The sequence below is a fragment of the Papaver somniferum genome, chromosome 6 (assembly GCF_003573695.1).
Source record: "Papaver somniferum cultivar HN1 chromosome 6, ASM357369v1, whole genome shotgun sequence".
In the NCBI taxonomy this organism is placed as follows: Eukaryota; Viridiplantae; Streptophyta; class Magnoliopsida; order Ranunculales; family Papaveraceae; genus Papaver; species Papaver somniferum.
Genome location: NC_039363.1, coordinates 64,538,331 through 64,557,731, shown reverse-complemented (window position 1 = coordinate 64,557,731; position 19,401 = coordinate 64,538,331). Strand labels below are relative to the sequence as shown.

Here is a 19,401-nt window from a genome sequence, read left to right as displayed (position 1 = left end):
CAAAACATAAACACCTGCATAACATCTTCTCAATTTCTTGTTTTCATGACAGAGAAGAGTCATAAGAGGAGTGACATGAGAAGTTGCCATCTTCTTATTTTCTAACGAATTCAAAACCTTCACATACTCAGAGACTTCGTCATCAACATCTCTATCAATATCTGAATCACCTTCATCAGAAAGTTCATCTAACTGTTCTTCTAGGTGTGTTTCCCAGACTTTAACAGGTTTTACATTAAGAGAATGTTTAGATACTGAACTAGATGTGACAGTCCTCTCCGGTGAATCCAAGCTTTGAAAATCATCTGGTAATTTATGAACATGTACGTTATTAGAGATAGACTCGTCCATAATCAGATCGCTCCAAACACAGACTTATAAGGTCTTTAAACGTGTTTGCCTGCTCTGATACCAATTGAAAAAGCGGGGGTACAACAACCACACCCAATATTTCTCTTAGAAATCTGTATGGACTAACTCCAATATAATTTCAAGAGAATCAACTAGACTCAATCTTAATAAAGTATATCAAGGAGTTATATCTCTCTTTCTCGATTCAATTCTTACTCAAGCAAATAGAAATCTGTGAGTCTAATTGAATACAAGAGAAATCACTTGAACGGTACCAAAGACCAGTGTTCAAGTATCAATCAATGTAAATCAATAACCAAAGGTTGGATATTCTAATTGATTGATTCAAACGCACAACCTGTGATATTTCAATTATATAACAAAATATAATGCGGAATAGAAATAATACAGACACCAAAATTTTGTTAACGAGGAAACCGCAAATGCAGAAAAACCCCGGGACCTAGTCCAGATTTAACACACATTGTATTAAGCCGTTACAGACACTAGCCTACTACAAACTAACTTCGGTATGGACTGTAGTTGAACGCCAATCAATCCCACACTGATCCAAGGTACAGTTGCGCTCCTTACGTCTATGATCCTAGCAGGATACTATGCACTTGATTCCCTTAGCTGATCTCACCCACAACTAAGAGTTGCTACGACCCAAAGTCGAAGACTTTTAGAAACAAATCTGTATCATACAAAAAAGTCTACGATAATAGATAAACCCGTCTCCCACAGAAATACCTACAAGTTTTGTTCCGTCTTTTGATAAATCAAGGTGAACATGAACCAACTGATAACCCGGACTTACATTCCCGAAGAATAGCCTAGTATTATCAATCACCTCACAATAATCTTAATCGACGCGGCGAAAGAAGATATTGTGGAATCACAAACGATGAGACAAAGATGTTTGTGACTACTTTTATATCTTTCCTATCGGAGATAACAATCTCAAGCCAATCGTTACGATTGTACTCAACACGATAGATTCAGCAAGATCAGATCACACAACTACAAGAAACTGGTATCGGTCTGGCTTCACAATCCCAATGAAGTCTTCAAGTCGTTAACCTACAGGGTCTCGAGAAGAAAACTAAGGTTAAAGTAGAATCAACTCTAGCCTATACAACTAGTATCACACAGGAGGTGTGGGAATTAGGTTTCTCAGTTGTTAGAGTTCTCCCTTATATAGTCTTTCAAATCAGGGTTTGCAATCAATGTTAGCTTAGTAACAACGCATTCAATATTCACCGTTAGATGAAAACATGATTAGATTCAAGCTAATATCTTTCAACCGTTGGATCGAAAACTTAGCTTGTTATACACAAATGAAATGCACAATTTTAGGTTTGTGTAACCGTACCCAAACATGTACATTTGTTGGTTCAACTGTAGTTAACCAAAAGGTTACCCATATGAGCACTTTCATATCAACCATATTCTTCTTCACCATAACTAGTTCAAATGACTCAAATGAACTAGTTAGAGAGTTTTTCAATTTTATAAATCTTATATAACTATAAAAGACATAACGGAAGCAAAAACGATTTGATTCACTCGAATCGATTCATGAACTTTATAGCCACGGTTTGCAAATTTCATTCCTTAGTTAATATAAAAATAAGTTCACAAATAATCGTCTTTAGATATAACCAACTCAAGTAGGCGGACTTAGTTCGCGGACTTAAGTTCCCTGAAGGAGTTCACAAACTCCAGCAGATATTCTCGGGATAATAACCTCCGCAAGTTCGCGGACTGGGTTCGCGGACTGAGTTCACAACTCTTGTTCCGGTTTTCCTGATCAACAAAGTACGCATACTTTGGTTCAAGGAATAAGGACTTATACATATATGTGTTTCCACACAATGCTTATATCCAACATTGGTTATATAATCTAAACTCTCATTTCAATCATTGAAACATTCTTAAAGGACGTTATATAGTTGTTATTCACAAACCATTTTTCGTCAAAGCCATTTTCAAAGTGATTGAAACATAACATGACTTTCGTCACTAGGTAAAGATGAACTTGGCCAAAGCGAAAGCTTGCTAACACATATTTTGAGAAATAGATAAGCGAGATAAACTCGACTCGAAATAGCAAATGTGTATAATCAAAGTCTATATAGCAAAACGACTTTTGTCTCAAGATAGGAGATAAAGTAGATAGACTTTTGAGTGATAGATAAGTTCAAGTCTCCATATACCTTTTAGTCGATGAAGTTCCACCAGTTCCTTGAGTAGTTATTCGTCTTGTATGATGATCGCCATGGAGTTCTTGAGCTCAACTATACTTTCTATCCTATTCCGAGACTTATCTATAGTAGACTAGAAATCAAGACTTATAGTTTTGATCACTAACATTGACAAACATGCTTGAGATACCAACGCATGCGAGTTCGACCGAGCAGTGCTCTAACAACCTGCCGACGTGAAAAAGTACGGAGAACGTCGGAGATCTGAGCATATATATTCTAGAGCTAAGGATCCAATTTAAGGTGGTGGTATTTTAATACATTCAACAAGTAGGTTCGCCGAATGAAATCCACTTAATTACAAATCACCGAAACCTTTTCAGCACAATTGGCTCTAGAATTGGCAAAAATCTCTGCAGTTAAGCGTGCTCGGGCCAGAGTGATCCAGGGATGGTTGACCGCCGCAGTGCCCACTGTAAACCCCACGCTGCAGGGTGATCATTGTGAATAAGCGGGGACAGTATCCTGGAGGGTTGGGTTATTACCAAACTTTATTAAGCCACTATAAAGACTAACCTACTACCAGACTTTGGACCAGAATATATTTGACCGAATATACTCTCTGAGTCATTCAGACGCAGTCGTTCTCCTTACGCCTCTTGGATCTCGCAAGACCCTAGTCACTTGATTCCCTTAGCTGATGATATTTACCGGCTTAGGAGTTTATCCATAGTCCTTCGTAAAGACTAATTCTACCTTGCCTCCAACATGACACCTATTTGATTTCCTTTGCATATACTTTAATCAAGGTAATGAAAATATATTTTCTTTGAGGTATCTCTAGGTAAAAAAGACATCATCAAACCTCAAACAAGTAAGGATGAATCTCTTCAAAAGGTTATATAGATGCCTAATTGATTCAACCTCAGATCTATCTAAATTAAATTAAGATCAAAATTTTGTGGAACTAACAAGGTCAGAGACAAAAAAAATCCTTGAAGTTTATATTAATTTTATTCCTTAATCAATATTTCATGAATGGCCGTATAATGGAAGAGGCGGACCTTTGTAATAGACAAGAACTACGGTATTCAAGATAAGATTCTGGATAACAAAGATCTATCAGGTAAAACATAGTTTAAGCGGGCTTCACGAATCCAAGTAAAGTCTTCACAGTCGTAACGTAATTATATTTCTCTAGGAAATCTAGGTTTATAAAAGAAAACTCTTGCAATAACAAGATACACATCATGCATGAATTGGGAAACTTAATTGTTGAGAGTCCCCTTCTCATAATGGTATATAGAGGCCTTAAAGTTCAAACAAATATTAATTGCAATTAAGAACCATGCACAAAGTAGCTCCCGAGTTAACCATATGGTTCGTAAACCATCGAGCAAATATTGGAGTTCAGTAACACACCCAAAATATGTGCAGTTCATGATTTGAAAAAATTAGTTTGTGAACTATAGATGTTGGAGTTATATGAAAACATGCTGAAAAGTGCACAATTCCCCAACTAGAGAAACTAGTTGGCGAACTCATGTACACAAATTGATGAGTTCCATGAACATGGTGAAATTACACAGTTCACGAACTCTTATACATTTTGGAGTTCAATAACATCAAGTTTTTTGCACAGTTCGCCAGCTACCATTTTCAGTTTCCAAACTCTAATATAACTTGATGTTTTTAGGATCTTCTATCGCAAACATAGTTTGTTGAATAATAAGAATTATTCTCAACCTCAAATGCGATAATTCTTATGAACATCCAATGCTTGAGTTCGTATTTCGAGATTAGTGAAGTACAAGCTTGAACCCGAAATTTCTTCTTTGTAACTCATCATATACTAAATCCACACGACATTATCTCATAAGATAGAGTGGTAGAAACAATAAATAAATATATATAGTCAGTCTTCGCATACCTTTGTTAATGAGGTTTCCTCCAATGTCTTGGTGATCTCCAGTCTTCAATCTTTAAGAGTATTCAGTGATTTCTGATAATCAACTACCTAAATTTAATCCGAGTTCTAGACTGAGTTTAGCAGAAAATAAATCAATTGAGAAATTCTCTAAAAGTTGGTAACAAGACTTGGTTCTTTTGAAACTCTTATTTATTCTACCTTTATATCTATCGAAGCAAAATACTCACTTTTTGGACATATGACTGTAAATGTACGTTTGTGTATACTCTAGGGGTATTGAGCCTCAAAAGGTATGTATACTATATAAAATGAGAAGAAAAAAAGACGAACTCAACGAGCTAAAAATCACTCAATTCCGTTGTATAACGAAGAAGTTATGAGTGAAATACTAAATCTTAACAAACGTGGCTAAAAGAGAACGTTGAATCATATTGATGATCTTGTGAGTTTGTTATCTAGTTTGATGCATGGCAAGCCTCTAATGCAGTATGAGATACATTAAGAGATAGAAGGAAAGAGTTACATTACTAGATGTTTAGGGATGTATGACATGTGCACACTCTGATGCAAGTGGGTAAGGTTGAGTACTTGTGGATGAAGATGATTCACTTAACCACAGCATTGCCTGTCAAGGCCAAGGAACTTGCAAGGCGCATATTGTGTGACACTGTCCATAGTTCATTCTCTTATCACATGTTGATCTTTGCTATTAGATAAAAATATGATAAAGTATACAATGGGTAACAATCCTGATCTCCGGTGAAAGGAGCAATACTATCTTTTGATATCCCACCTTTATGTCATTCATATCTGTAAAAATCTCAGTATGTTTCTCTTTCAATACTGGCTTATGTCACAGAAATTGTCTCTGTCTGGTAGTACTACAATTGAGCCTTCAGTCTAGGTAGACAAGATCCTGAGAATTATGTGCCTTTGGAAATAAAACAATGACAGAAATAATTTCTATCATGTCCCCTCTTATATTTCTTATATAGTATGTACCCTGCTCTCTTTCTCAGTTCTTGGTCTTTTATGCTCATGAATAAAAAATATATGTATTTCATGACTGTCTGGTTTTCTTATTATCTTGTTTAGTAAAAAATAACGAAAAGGGTGAAAACCAGAAGAATAAGAAGGCGAGATGCTCATTAAGAGAAAAAGAAAGAAGGGAAATAAGGGGTCATGGGGTAGTTCCCATAGTTGTTTGGCATATGTAGGCAGAGGTCTTGCGGGGATGAGATAACCTGCAGGCTGACTAGAAATGCTTCCAGGTGTATAGTGAGATAACCGAGTTAATAGAAAACATAATACTGGATTAATTGACTAGTCAATACAAAGATAATAGAACTTCATGGATCTTCTTCTCTTTGACTCATACTACTAGTAATCCTAAAAACAACACAATACTAGAAAGAGAATTACTGGAGTAACTAATTATAACCTTCTAGACTCATTTTATCATTCTTTAGTTATCTCATTCGTTCAGTTCTGATCGTCATCGTACCACTCCTTCTGACCAGGAAACCATTTGGGGAACTTAGGACTGAAATAAACTGAACGAACCCTTGAATTCAAAAGCTCAAGTATGGGTTCAAATTTCACACACCGGGGTGTCTTGTACTGATTAATCGAAGCACCCCGACTAATAGCATAATCCATAAGCTTATCAAAGGTTCCTGTTTCAACAATCTTTATCTCCAATGCCCCAATTGATTCGGAAACACGGCCTTGGCGATACACGCTGTTAAGAGATTCCTCAATGGTGAGGCAACAATTCTCAAACACTGTTGGAGGAATTGGCTTTGTGCCGTCATGGCGAAGCTCCCAGTAAAGCACATAATGTCCTGGAATGTTTGATGTGCTGGCATAACTCGTGTAGTCCATAAGAAATGCATCAAAGGGTATGAGATGGCTAATGGCATTCTTAACAGCATTTTGTAGCTCAACCTCGTCAGTTTTATCAGCATCAATGCACAAAACCACGTTTTTTCGGCATATAAAGTTGAATTGTGGAGCGTTGTTCTTAAACCCAGCTACCCTTAGAACATCTCCAACTCTATAACGATAAAGTCCTGCATAAACATTGAAAGTCGTCAAAACTTCTGGGTTTTTTTTTTTTAATAATAATGAACCATGAATTTTTACGCCTTTTTTTGACAAACTTATTGCTATTAATTTGTAAAATATAAACGCATTCTTTCTGGCTGGTTGATGAATTACCAGAAAAAAGAAAGAAAACAATGTTACCTGCATAAGTGGTGACAACCAGCTCATAGTCTTGACCAAGCTTAACATCGACAAGCTCAACCAGTTCTTGCTTTTCCTTCTCATTTACGGAATCGGGTAGGCCGCTGTTCTTCTGTACATGTAGGAATTCAAAATAACCCATGGTAGGAAGAATGGTATAAGATACTTCACTAGGTTTAGCTAAGGGGTTAAGATTCAAACCGAAAAAACATTCCGAAGAAGCATACATTGTGCAGACAAGTGGGAGACCATTACTGTAGTAATCAAGTGTGGGTATATACTGAGACATGGACCCAGTGACGATAACATCAATATACTTAGTATTTGGCCATAACCTTGAGATAATCCCTTGCCATGAATCTTTGCTACATTCAGTCTCGATCAAGTCTGCGAGTTTAGGATTAGGCACAAGCAATTTCGAAACCGCATTACGAACCGACTGGTCGGTAATTTGGACATCAATAGTTCCAGTACGAATGTCTTTGCAAAACAGGGTCCAATGTTTTTGTAAGAACCGAATAGCCCGAATAAAACCGGAAGCGAAAACTGCTCCCACTCGAAGAACTTGATTGTTTTGGATAAGCCCACAAAGTAATTGGGAATACATACTCTGGTAAGAATCTAGGCAAAGTATGGTTTCAGTAGGGCTAGTGTAGTTGTTGTATGGATCAAAAGGTCTTTCTTTGAAATATGAACTTTTGTAGTAACTTGTTAAAACTGGTCTTGCAGCTAATCCGCCGGGTGTTTTAGCTTCAGATTTTATGAACCAAAGATACATTCCCTTCCCTTTGTTCAAATCTGGAACATACTGATCCATCACTGGCATCAGAAGACCATATAACAACGATCTTCTTTCCAACTCTTCTTCTATTGTGGGCATCAACTTTCTCTCCCCTGCTGACGTTCCAGAACTACACAACAGCAAGAGAAAATTAACAGAAGCAAAATAAAAAGAATCCAATAAACAACTGAAGGAGAGAATTGTTGTACCTAGTAAGAAATTCTGAAATGGGGTTTGAACAGAGGATAGGTGAAGTATCACCGCTTGCAATACGGTTAATATCAGGTTGTAGATCTTCATAAGTAACAATAGGCATGGCATTCTTAAATGTTTCACGGTCTGCAGTAAGACCATCTAAACCATGGCGTTTCAAATACTCAACATGAGCATTTCTAGTCAGTATTTCAGAGAGAACTCTCTTCTGAATTTCATCAGCATTAGTTGTTACTTGTTCAATGAATTGAAGTGCTTTGATGTTTTTCTCATAACTTATTTCATCTTGCATGTTTGGTGCTTCAGGCATGGTAGGCATGGTGAAAGGAAGAATTGGAAATGATCAAAAAAAGAGAAGTGGAAGAGAAAAAACAGTGAGAGAAGCTGAGATATGGTTTGAGTGTGTGTTCATATGATGGGGTGAATGAGTTCATATTTATAGTAGAAGTGAAGCTGATTGTACTCCTTCGGCTTGGTTCAAGATAACTCTAAAAAAAATGGCACAAAAGTTTTACCTATATTATCGATCTACCTTCTCTAAGCCAAATAATGTTGTATTATATAGCATATAGGACCAAATCTTAACATGTAAGTATTTAACTGCTGAATTGATCATATTCTGTAATTTCTTTCTGTTTGAGACGGTCAGCTTCCTGTAAACTTGGTGCACAGAGAGAGTCAAAGAGTACGTGCCCTCTTGTACGGTGGATGTTAATCGAAAAACCGGCAACAATCGTTTTTGTGTATGCTGTAATCATTTTTTTATCTTTGAGGTTAAGGACTCGAGATTAAACACTACTAAATGTCGATGTATATACTTAAGTCAGCCAGTAAAGACCCGGTGAATGCTTGCAAAAGGTTCCAAAAAAAAAAAGGAGATCTTGTAACTTACAGACTTTAATGCCCTACACAAAATTGAGTAAAGCGAAGCTTTCGAGATGGACCCTACAAATATTACATTGATTAGCTGGGCCAGCCCAATAGTAGTGAAGCTTGCCGGAACTTCCCATTCCCAGTAGCTTTGCTTTAGTGATCGAGTAATGTCATATAATAAGGTAACTTGTTTTGTCGGAATAAGTTATAATGACTGGGCCTCCTAAACCCGTTAGTTGTAGAAGCAAGTGAACCTCCTCCCCTTTTGTGCACACCATTTGATGCAGAAGATTATGCGGATATACGACTTGACTATACTTCAGGCCTTCACGTATGAAATGGGACTTTAGAGACACATTAGCTAGTTCATACCTCTGTCTTCCCCTCTATCGACGGATCAGCTGTTTACACATCTATTTCTGAGGATAAAGTTTGTAGTTTTACCAGTAGCTAATCTTTGGGTTGAGGGACGTCGTATCGGGTTTTTTTATTGTATATGATATTAGTTATACATAGGGGGTCTTGGGTACAAATTTCCAAGCCTAGGATAGAGATTATGAACAGAATATCCGGAAATGGCTCGTGGGGACAATAAAGTTGGACCTTTTGTTTGGCCTAATTTGGAACATTGATATCAATAATTCATGTGACGCGATAGTAAAAGAAAAAAGTAAATACCCCAACTTACTTATTTGTGATGAACATATTAAAAATTATTTGTGGATCGGGAAATGAAAACTCCTCCGAACCTACTTTTCGTATGGGATGTTTTTTTTAGTGGGTTTCATAACTTTCGTGTCTAAAATATCTTATCCCAAAATTATAATTCTTTAGATTAGAGTTATTCATATCTGGAAACCAAAAGAAGGTTAGCTAAAGTCATCCCAAATGATAGAGAACCGATAAGGTCCAAATAAAGAATCAATTAAGCCAATTTATGTGGGTCCACAGTTTTTGTTTTTCCAGCTTTCAAAAGTTAGTGCTGAGTAATTTTAAAAGCAGGTTTAGAATGAAATTACTTTTATCCAAGAGCATTTTGAAAAAGATTTACCAAACATAATTTTTGCTACAATTTTGTTACAAAATACTTTTGATAGAAAATAAAATAAAATAATCCCAAACAGGCTTAAAACAATTAAATAAGTTCGTGTTTATTTTTTAAGATAAAATTTACTTATTAGTTAGTTATGAATTTTAAAAATTTTAAATGTTGTGGGCAGTGTGTACATAAGATAAGGATTTCTCATTTATCTTTGCCTAACTATTCTTGTAATCATTGATGAAATTAGATTTTTTGGGTAGAAAACCTAAGATGATATTTGGATATTAGCAGTAGAAATCAGAAGCAGAAACAAACTGAGCAAAGATTGTTTGCTTTTAGGTTTTGTTTCGATATTTTAAGAAATACAATTCCTTAAAATAATACAAACATTTTATAAATCTTTTATTACGACTTCAACTTATGCATTATGCAAAGTTTGAAATTGCGATTTTTTGGCTTTTCTGGTTTGCCTTATTCTTTTGGTGAACTAAGTTATTCAATTTATTCCTGAAGAGTTCAACAATTTTTCTAAATGATGAGTCTGAACTCTGAATTGACGTGGTGGTAAACATTTGATTCAAAATTCACGGATTTGATTCGGACCAACACTAAACTATTTTTTAGTGGATTGGATGCGAATGAAATTTTCAAAATCCAACGATTAAAGATTAGGCCAGATTAAACATATTTCAGTAGAGAGTTTGCTGACTACTATACGTAGTTTCACACGAAATGTCATATATGTAACCATCTTTTAATTGATTTTATTTTTATTAATTTATTTTATAATCATTAAATGCATTGGTTAAAGGGTTAGTTGGTTGTACCAATTTGAGCTAGACACACTGCATAAGAATCGCTGTTTCAATGTCTCATTCCATGGTTAGTTTAGAAAACACTTTACTGTGGTCCCTTTTATACAGAGAGAGGGGTGGAGGTAAAATCCATGAAGGAATCAAAGATCATCTGGTAGATGGATAAAAAGTTTTCCGTAAGTCGCAAAAAGTAGCTATATATTTTTACAAATGCAAATTATTCACTTCTGCCAGCTGTTACCGTCATCTCTACCACTGTCAATCGGTTTATGCCTTTTATGGCAAGGCAAACCCAGATCCAACAATATTATTCTATGGAAATTACACTCTTATGCAGTCCTATGATTTTCTTAAATCCGAGCTGCATATGAGCTGGAGTCTCACGGATTTGTGCCTAAGGTCGTTTATCTATATATACAGGATCAAGGAGATATTTGTGCGCTGCTAGAATTGACTGTCGAACATGGATATCTTTGCCAAATAGATTTGGTATCTCATAAAATAGGATTTTCTAGACAAACGGTCTTACAAATAACCGTCTTCACTAACCAGACTCTAAAATAGGAATGGAGAGCACCGGTGAATGGTGAGTTTCTCGTAAAAACGGGTCTACCAGAGAAAACTGGCTATGTCAAGAATCTTCGAGACCTACCCCATCTCGAGTAGTCTTAGATAGCCACATCAAGACAATCACGATTGATGGACTTTTACAACCCAATGAAATAATTGTACTGTCTCTAATCAGCAAATGCAAGTTCGTATTGTCTTTGATCAGCAAATGCAAGTATGTATTGTCAACAATCATAGACAGTTCATGTTGATAAGAAATGGATGTGTGCTTCAATAGGAATGAAATCAAACCAGACCAACTTTCTCAATGGAATAGTAATGTAGTAGTAGTACATAACAGGTACAACAAGTGAATGGACCCCCGCAATGTTATCCTCATGCGAGAGCGAGAGGATGAGCCGATGAGGATAATTTTAACTTAATAAAAAAAATAAAAAAGAATAAATATTATCCTCGTGGGTTCTCATATTATCTCTTGTGAAGCTTTAAACAGGTGTATTTCTCCTGAACTACGCCCCTACTGCCACATCCTTAATTAAATAAGCCATCTCTAATTATTAATACTCGATTATATATATATATATAATAGGGCAGGATCTCTTCATACTTCTATTTTAAAATATCTTACACATTGATCATTCTTTTTTTTTTGAATAAAAATCAACGAAAACGGATTTGAAACTAATATTTTGGGGATATATTCTTATTACAAAGGTCTACGTTATCCCCAAAAATGAGCGCATTCTGAAACGTATGACAACACCATCTATTAAGTTGAAAATGAATCCTTGAGAATTAAAAGATTTTTAGCCATTGAAATTAAGACCGGTAAACTATGAGGTTTAACATTTTGGAACGCACTCATTTTTGTTAGACATGTAAAGCTTTGTAAGGGGAACATATCCCCAAAATATTAGCTTCAAATTTGTTGTCGTTTGGTTTTTATTCACACAAATAACGTACCACGTGTGAGATAGTGTGAGAATAAAAGGGTAAACGGATCCTTTCTGTTAAATAAAATATTTAGTTGGTCCGGAGTCGGGTACAATATGCTGAAATTATAAGATAATTCATTTGTGATCACCCTTATAGATCCCACGTGAAATTTAACTCGATTGCTCAATAGTTTGTTTTTTTCCATAATCAAACCATTAGTATTTCATTCCATTTAAGAAACGTTTACATGATGGCTTTTAAGAAAAAAAATACGTACATCATACACGCGAAACAAATACAATAAAAGGTACAGAACGCGAATAAATCGCGAAAAGAAAGAGCGATCCATAAGGGTGGCACCCAAATCTTGTATGTAGAGAGATTGGAGAAGGAATGGTATTCGAAATCATAACTGGACCATTTTGATTGATATTCTTCTTGAAAAGATATACTCCTACGAAAGAAGTGTGATTTGACCAAAAACTCATGCTTAGCAAGAAACACGGAAACCCTAGATATATTATTCTGCTGAAGAAGAACTTGATCTTGCCTCCATCAAATTGCCGATGTACTTATATTCAAAAAACCAAATCACGAACAAATCTATAGAAAAAAACACTATCAAAGTACAGATAAAATCGCCCTAATAGCGAGGAAAAGAATCATCCTAATAGCGAAGAAAAAGAAATCGTTCTATTAGCGAATAAAATTAATTAAAAACAACAAAATAGCTCCTAAAAACAAATAATCTTTGCTCAAATCTAGACCCAAAAGAACTAGATGTGAACAAAAGAGAAAGAAGACAATGAGTTTTTTCTAGGTTTTTGAGAAGGGACGAGAAAAGAGAGAGAAGAAAAAATTGTTCAATAATATTATGTTCAGTGAAAAATGATTGATTTTTTTTTTTGTACAGAGAAAGGAAAGGAAAAGTAAAAAAGTGGACCATTAGAAGGTCACGATGCCAACAGTGGAAACAATGTTTCCAGGAATTTGATTTGAGTTCACTTAGATTGGACGTTGTTTGATAGTGGCAGCAAGAGAGCGAGCAGTGTTGTTTGCGCTTTTAAGTGTGAAGTTAAACTCCACCTCGTTGACTGACCTGCCTCGTGCCTTGATGTTGTCAATGAATCTCTAAATTTTCCAGGGGAAGAGTGTGTTTCCTCTCGTAAGACTTTCACCATCACTTGACAGTCCCCTTCTTCTATGATAACATCATCCAATCCAAGCCATATAACAAGTTCTACAGCGAGTAAGAAACCGTCTGCTTCAGCCACTACTGGTTTGTCAGACAATCCCAATCTTGTGCTAGCTCCACATCATATCCCCTCATGATTACGCTCAATGGCAGCAGCAACGCTCATCAATATTCTTTTTTACTGTTGAAATCAATATTATATTGAATTTCATCTATAAGCTAATACTTTTAACAATGAAACACAAGTGGGATATATAGAAGAGTGCTTTGAAAATTAAATATTTTATTCAAAAAATAATTACTTGATAATAAATTTATCTATATGTTAATATAATATTAATTTATAATTTATAATTTATTGGTTAATTAATATTTCCGCGTAACTAATAAATTTTGTTGGTTCCGACAACATTAATTTATAGAGTTTCTACTGTATTGAGACTACACCTTAATGACCGATGGTTAAAATAGTTTTGATTGGTGGTTTTGCTAGACTAGGTTTTTGAAATAATTGATGGTTTCACACCTGCAAAACAATGATTAAACACAAAATAAGGTGATAATTGAGTTATGATGAGATCGATCTTCTAAGATGTTTGTGGCCATGCTCTAAATTTTTGTGCAAGCTGTTCTTTCTTTGACACGATGTCTCCATGATAAAATAATCGATAAAAACTCTCTTCAACTCTCACGCACACGGTGAGAAATTGAACACTTATACTCTTTCTAATCATGCTCAGATGTGAAATCAGGGAGACTCTAAGAGCCTGTTTGGTATAGTTTTCAAAAACAGTTTTCTGTTTTTAAAAACAAAGAAAACATAAAACAAGAGACAACGTGTTTCGTAGGGATATTTTCAGAAAATGTTTTCTATATGTTTTCTGTTTTTGAAAAAGAATATGAAAACAACCAATTATTGTTTTCTGAGTTTCTTTTTCTTTTTTTCTTTTTTTTTGTTCCTTCTTCTTCTTTTCAAAACAAAGTAAGAGATCGGGGGAATGACTGCAAGTGAGTCATGGCCAGTATCACTATCTCTTAGACGAGTCTTTACATTTGATATGATTTAGTTGATTTTTCTTGGTTTTCAAAAACAGTTTTTATCCTGCCAAACAATTTTTATAAAATGAAAATAAAAAAAAGGTATGTTTTTAAAACAGTGGAAAACTATTTTTAAAAACTATTTTAAAAATTGTACCGAACATGCTCTAAGGTTTCCAGAAAAGAAAACTCAATTTTCTTCCTTAATGGAGAGAGAAGATCATCATCTATGTGATGATATGATGTTGTTAGATCTAACACTCCAAAACCTTGATTGAAAGACCCACTTCTTCTAGACGTAAAACAATTATATCTTTTGCACCGCGGATCAAAACCTAAGCTTCTGATCACCTTTTCAGCTTCCAAAATCATACCTTAAAGGGTATCTTTCGATTAGGATATCAAAAAACAAATATAAAAAGGGTATCAAGAATTGTAAAAAAAGTTTGATCGAACATCTTGTTCTACCTAAGGTTACAACGCCATTAACCACTGATAGCATTTAAACAAAGCTTCTTTCCTAATGGCCAGTTGATATAGGTTTCTTTTGTTTTTTTATTCAATTTTATTGATGCTATCATAAGAGTTCGAGAATCTGGTGTAGTCTTCTTGAAACCGAGTATCATTTACCTCCAAAACTGGACTCCAGAATTTAACCCAAACACTCCAAGATATTCTAGGGCATTCGTCTTGAGTACTAACGTATCAAAACACGTTTCGAAAGTATAAGTGATATCGGAATACCTTTACAATTCGAAAGTGCAAAAATCAAGAAATCCTATGGCCCTTTTGCAAGAGTCTATGTTGAAGTAGACTTATCAAGGCACCTTTTTGATAAGGTCTTTGTTGAGAGATATGGCTTATCATTCATGACATATTTCACATATGAGAAATTACCTGCATTCTGCTCACATTGCAAAACCATTGTGCATGACCTCGGTGAGTGCAAGCGCAAGAGCTCAATAATGAATTAATAAATAAGCAAAAACTAAAGATAATTATACACAATATGTCGCGAAGAATCCTGATCCCATACAATCTGTATTCAATGATAACGTTACTTATAAAGGTGATACTTCGAATAGTTTCGACCCCACTACTGGAGCATAAGAATGATGATACTTCTGACACTTATAATGAATAGATCCCCGATCAAGTACTCATTGAGGAAAACTATATTTTTTATGATAATACTAGATGCCAACCCCGTAGAGGGTGAAGTGAATAAGATTTCTTCATATGCTAGTATTTTGAACGGGACTCTCTGGTTAGATTGGTCTAAGGAGGAAGATCACCTTTATCCACAAAAAGCTAAAAACAGATAATGGATCGCCTTTCAGAAGTTAATAATGTCTGCTGAAGACGAGGGTACCCAAATATACCTCAATCTAAAAATTTTGCACCTATAAGTCCTTTCTCCGAAAGTGATTGTCTATGGACTGAGTCGTGGCAGTACAACTAATCGGTTCACACTTTGTATGATCGTCTATGGATACGAGATCGAGACAATACAACAACAAATTATATTTACTTGATAAATGGTTCGGACTTAACCAAACACAATAGGATTACTATCAATTAAATAGGAATTAACGTTTGTGTTTTTTACTTCTAATTATAATAAAAACAATTATAATTGCGGAAATAGAAAAGTAAAAGACGCAGCAAGATTTTGTTAACGAGGAAACCGAAAATGCAGAAAAACCCAGGGACCTTGTCCAGGATTGAATACTCTCAGGATTAAGCCGTTATACAAAATCAAACCAACTTCGTATTGTTGAGACCAAGCAACTAAACCTATAGTTCACCTAGTTCCCACGCCTCCAACTTATAATAAGTCACGTACTTGGAACAATTTCTTTGGTTCGTATTCCAAACAGTAAAGGAACAACAAATCTGTTTGGTAACAACTCTTTTCAACCAAGTGATGTGAGTTCGATAAAAGGCTCTTCCGTTTATCCCAATAAACACCTTTTTCAGGTCCTTAGATGTATCTAATAACAACTACCAAAGTAATTGTCAAGATTTTGCAATCAATACTTTGAATCACAAAGAATTGTATTGATGTCGATCTACTCAACTAATCAATCCAATCTACCACAAGGATAAACCGATTATAGTTGGATCCTCTTTAACCGAAACAAGTATTGTGCACACCAAAGATTATGAACCCAAATCAGAAATCTTATTCGTCTTCAAATCTTCTTAGATCTTCAATAAATACCTGCACACAATCAACTTGAATCTCTTGTGATCAATCAGACACAGAACGAAGTCTGTTAACAATGGATTATCACAAGACGTCTTAGATCTACAAATAGTCTAAAGATCCACGTCGAAACTTCGATTTAGTTTGAGTGAATCTTATATCAGAAGAGAAGATTTTCAAGCATAAAAAAACTAGGTGCAATCAAAGTTCAACAACCGTTGGTCAATCAAATCAATCGAAAACTAATAATAAACCGCAATTTTCTAGTTTCCCACCAACGGTACTAATAGAGCTTCTCAATCCCAAAGAAGTTTTTAAACTAAGCGGCCGTAAGAGATTTCGCCTAATTAGGTTACTTTCCTCTCCGAATAGGCGGCTCCACCATTAACAACACAACTAAGTAGTTTTGCTGGCTATGAGGATTAGTTTGCTCAAAATGCAAACTTTGATATTTATAGACCAAGGAAGTTTGGACACCAAGGAATTTTCAAAACCGAAAATATTTTCAAGATATGCAATATATTTCCAAATTCGGTTTCTTAATTCATGGAAATGCTTTGTCCAAACATTGACCGAAAATCTCTTAGAAAATCTCCAACTAGTAAATGCACATTACTGATTTTTATTTTCCTAAAATAAAATTAAAAACCTTAATTAAAACATTCTCAATTTATTTTCGATCCGAGATTTTCCTTTAGCTAATAAGGAATATCTTTGAACAATAAAAGATAAGCGTTACTGCACATGTTCAAAGTATGTCGACATCTTTACTTTGTAAGTCCTCTTTCATACTTACAATCTTGAAACCGATTTGCCACACTTTCAAACAAGTTTAGAATTGGTTCATTTGAATTTCAAGAACTATGTGATTGATTAAGAATACTCAATCACCAAACATGGGTTTCACGGTTTTACCAAAACAAGTTTCGGTTCACCTCCATGTGGGTACTGGAATTAGTCACACTAGCTTTCCAAAATTCGGTTGACTAGGTACTAGGATCGGTTCCCACATATATATGGTATCTAAGTTGTATTTGTTGCATACATGTCCATAGGATCGGTTCCCAATATCTAAAAACGTGTTGCAAATGTTCATAGAATCGGTTCCCAATATCTAGATACTTGCTGCACCCCATACAAGGATCGATTCCCCTCTTGTGATTAATTGCACCTCTTACTAGGATCGGTTCCCCTTTGCCTAGAGTTGGTCATACAAATTACAACAAATCGATCATACCATCTCAGGTGATTACTTAAGATCGGTTTCACTAATAAAAGTCATACAATACAAAAGTCAGGCCTTGTGAATAGTTTTACCAAGAACATAAGCAAGTCATGGGCGGTTATACTAATCACACATATTGGTAGTTCAAAAGATATGCAATGAATAAAAATACCAATAATCCCAGCGATTTCCCTTTCGATTCAAGAAACAAGTTCATGAATTTATTTCCTTTAAACGAATGTACAACATTGTTTCCTAGGATGAAATCTTCACCTCATACCCATACATAATCACAATAGCATTCAAACGGTTATGCCGATGTCTTACATACGAAGTTCAAAGGATAAACATTATACTTCATATTGTATTCCTTAATACTACGTCTAACTAGGGTATAATCATTCATGCTTCGCAGTTATGTTTTCAATATATACAACTTGAAAGATACGTCAGGGAATGAAACAGTTCAAGTCAAATATCACTAAACTCAAGTAGAAGGATGATGTTGTCGTTGTAGCTCCTTAGTTCTTCACTTCTTCAAGTCTTCACGTAATACTTGTATTGTCTCATATCCTAATACTTTCAAGCTAACCTATACGAAGTTGACTCTAGTACATAATCAAACGACTCTTTAAATGAGTTTTGGCTCACTAAAATATGACAACCGAACTTGAAATACCAACGCTTGGTGGGTTCAACCGAGCTATGCTCTAACAATCTCCCCCTTTGTCAAATTTAGTGACAAAACTCTTACATTATATGGATAAAAAAATTACAAAAATTCATTACACATATGCTTGATTCCCGAATTAAACAACACAATAACCTGTATACATTCAATCCATAAATACCGTTGTTGACATTATAATAACAAAGCTAATACTCCCATTAAAGGTAAGATAGGTAGATTTTCAATCCACACGTCTTTGTTATTCCTTTGTAGTCCATATAACTACAAGTATCATATGATATGCTACTCCCCCTTAGTCTATGCTTTACTCTTTCGTTAGATATAACGTTTAAGCACCAATGTCCTTTCCCTTAGTGATACCAATTAATATAAATCAATACCAGTATCACGTGTTTACTCCATATATTTATCCCCTTTTTCGCCACAAAATGACAAAGATACGAGCAAATAAAGGACAAATCGAAAGGATCTTACAAATCTTACAAGACTTGCAACCTATAGAGTTAATCACGATGATTCCACATACTATTTTTGATAACCAATCAAAGTAATTTTGTTTTGATATGTTACCAAGGAAAAAAATTTCCGAAGCAATTTTCCCTAATGGTTTAGAAAACCAAAATATCTACTAAGCACCAATGTCCTTTGCTAAACCGATTGTACAAATACAATCGCTTGTTCGATAAAACCAAAATAAAGATAAATCTATTTTTCTCATCAGGTTCTAATTATCCATATAACTTAGACCTCTCACTTTTAAACAAGACAACTACTAGGTTAATTAACTAGCATTTCTTGTTAAGGCATTCAATTATACTTGAAACGAAACCCCCACTTTGATAAGTCTAACTAAGATCAGAATTAACTTAGTTTCTCTTATACGGAATCGAATTGGACTAAACAATTCATCCCGAAAACCTTTTCTTTTGTTAAGCCATACACAATTCATACAAACCAAATAAATCAACTTGTATAATTATTTACCTCAACCGGAAGCAATTGAAACAACATAGACACTAAAGCACCACAATTGCACCGAAATTTTATAATCCTAAACGATTGATACCAAACAATAAAG

The 19,401-nt window shown here is 35.0% G+C and overlaps 1 protein-coding gene across 1 annotated transcript; it reads right to left on the bottom strand.

Annotated features, from left to right (window-relative positions):
- Window positions 1-5,786: 5,786 nt before the first annotated feature.
- LOC113287798 (indole-3-acetic acid-amido synthetase GH3.6-like) lies at window positions 5,787-8,117 on the bottom strand. The gene is made up of 3 exons (XM_026536637.1): window positions 7,726-8,117; window positions 6,736-7,646; window positions 5,787-6,560 (listed from the first exon to the last, which is right to left on the bottom strand). Exons 1-3 carry the CDS (start codon window positions 8,046-8,048, stop codon window positions 5,971-5,973), a joined length of 1,824 nt encoding a protein of 607 aa, XP_026392422.1. The 5' UTR covers window positions 8,049-8,117; the 3' UTR covers window positions 5,787-5,970.
- Window positions 8,118-19,401: the final 11,284 nt, after the last annotated feature.

Coding starts and splice junctions, on each gene's coding strand:
- LOC113287798 (XM_026536637.1), bottom strand. CDS start 8,048: ATGCCTACCATGCCTGAAGCACCAAACATGCAAGATGAAATAAGTTAT. Junction 7,647..7,725: donor ATTTCAGAATTTCTTACTAG/GTACAACAATTC, acceptor GCTGTTGTGTAG/TTCTGGAACGTCAGCAGGGG. Junction 6,561..6,735: donor GGTTGTCACCACTTATGCAG/GTAACATTGTTT, acceptor ATGTTTATGCAG/GACTTTATCGTTATAGAGTT.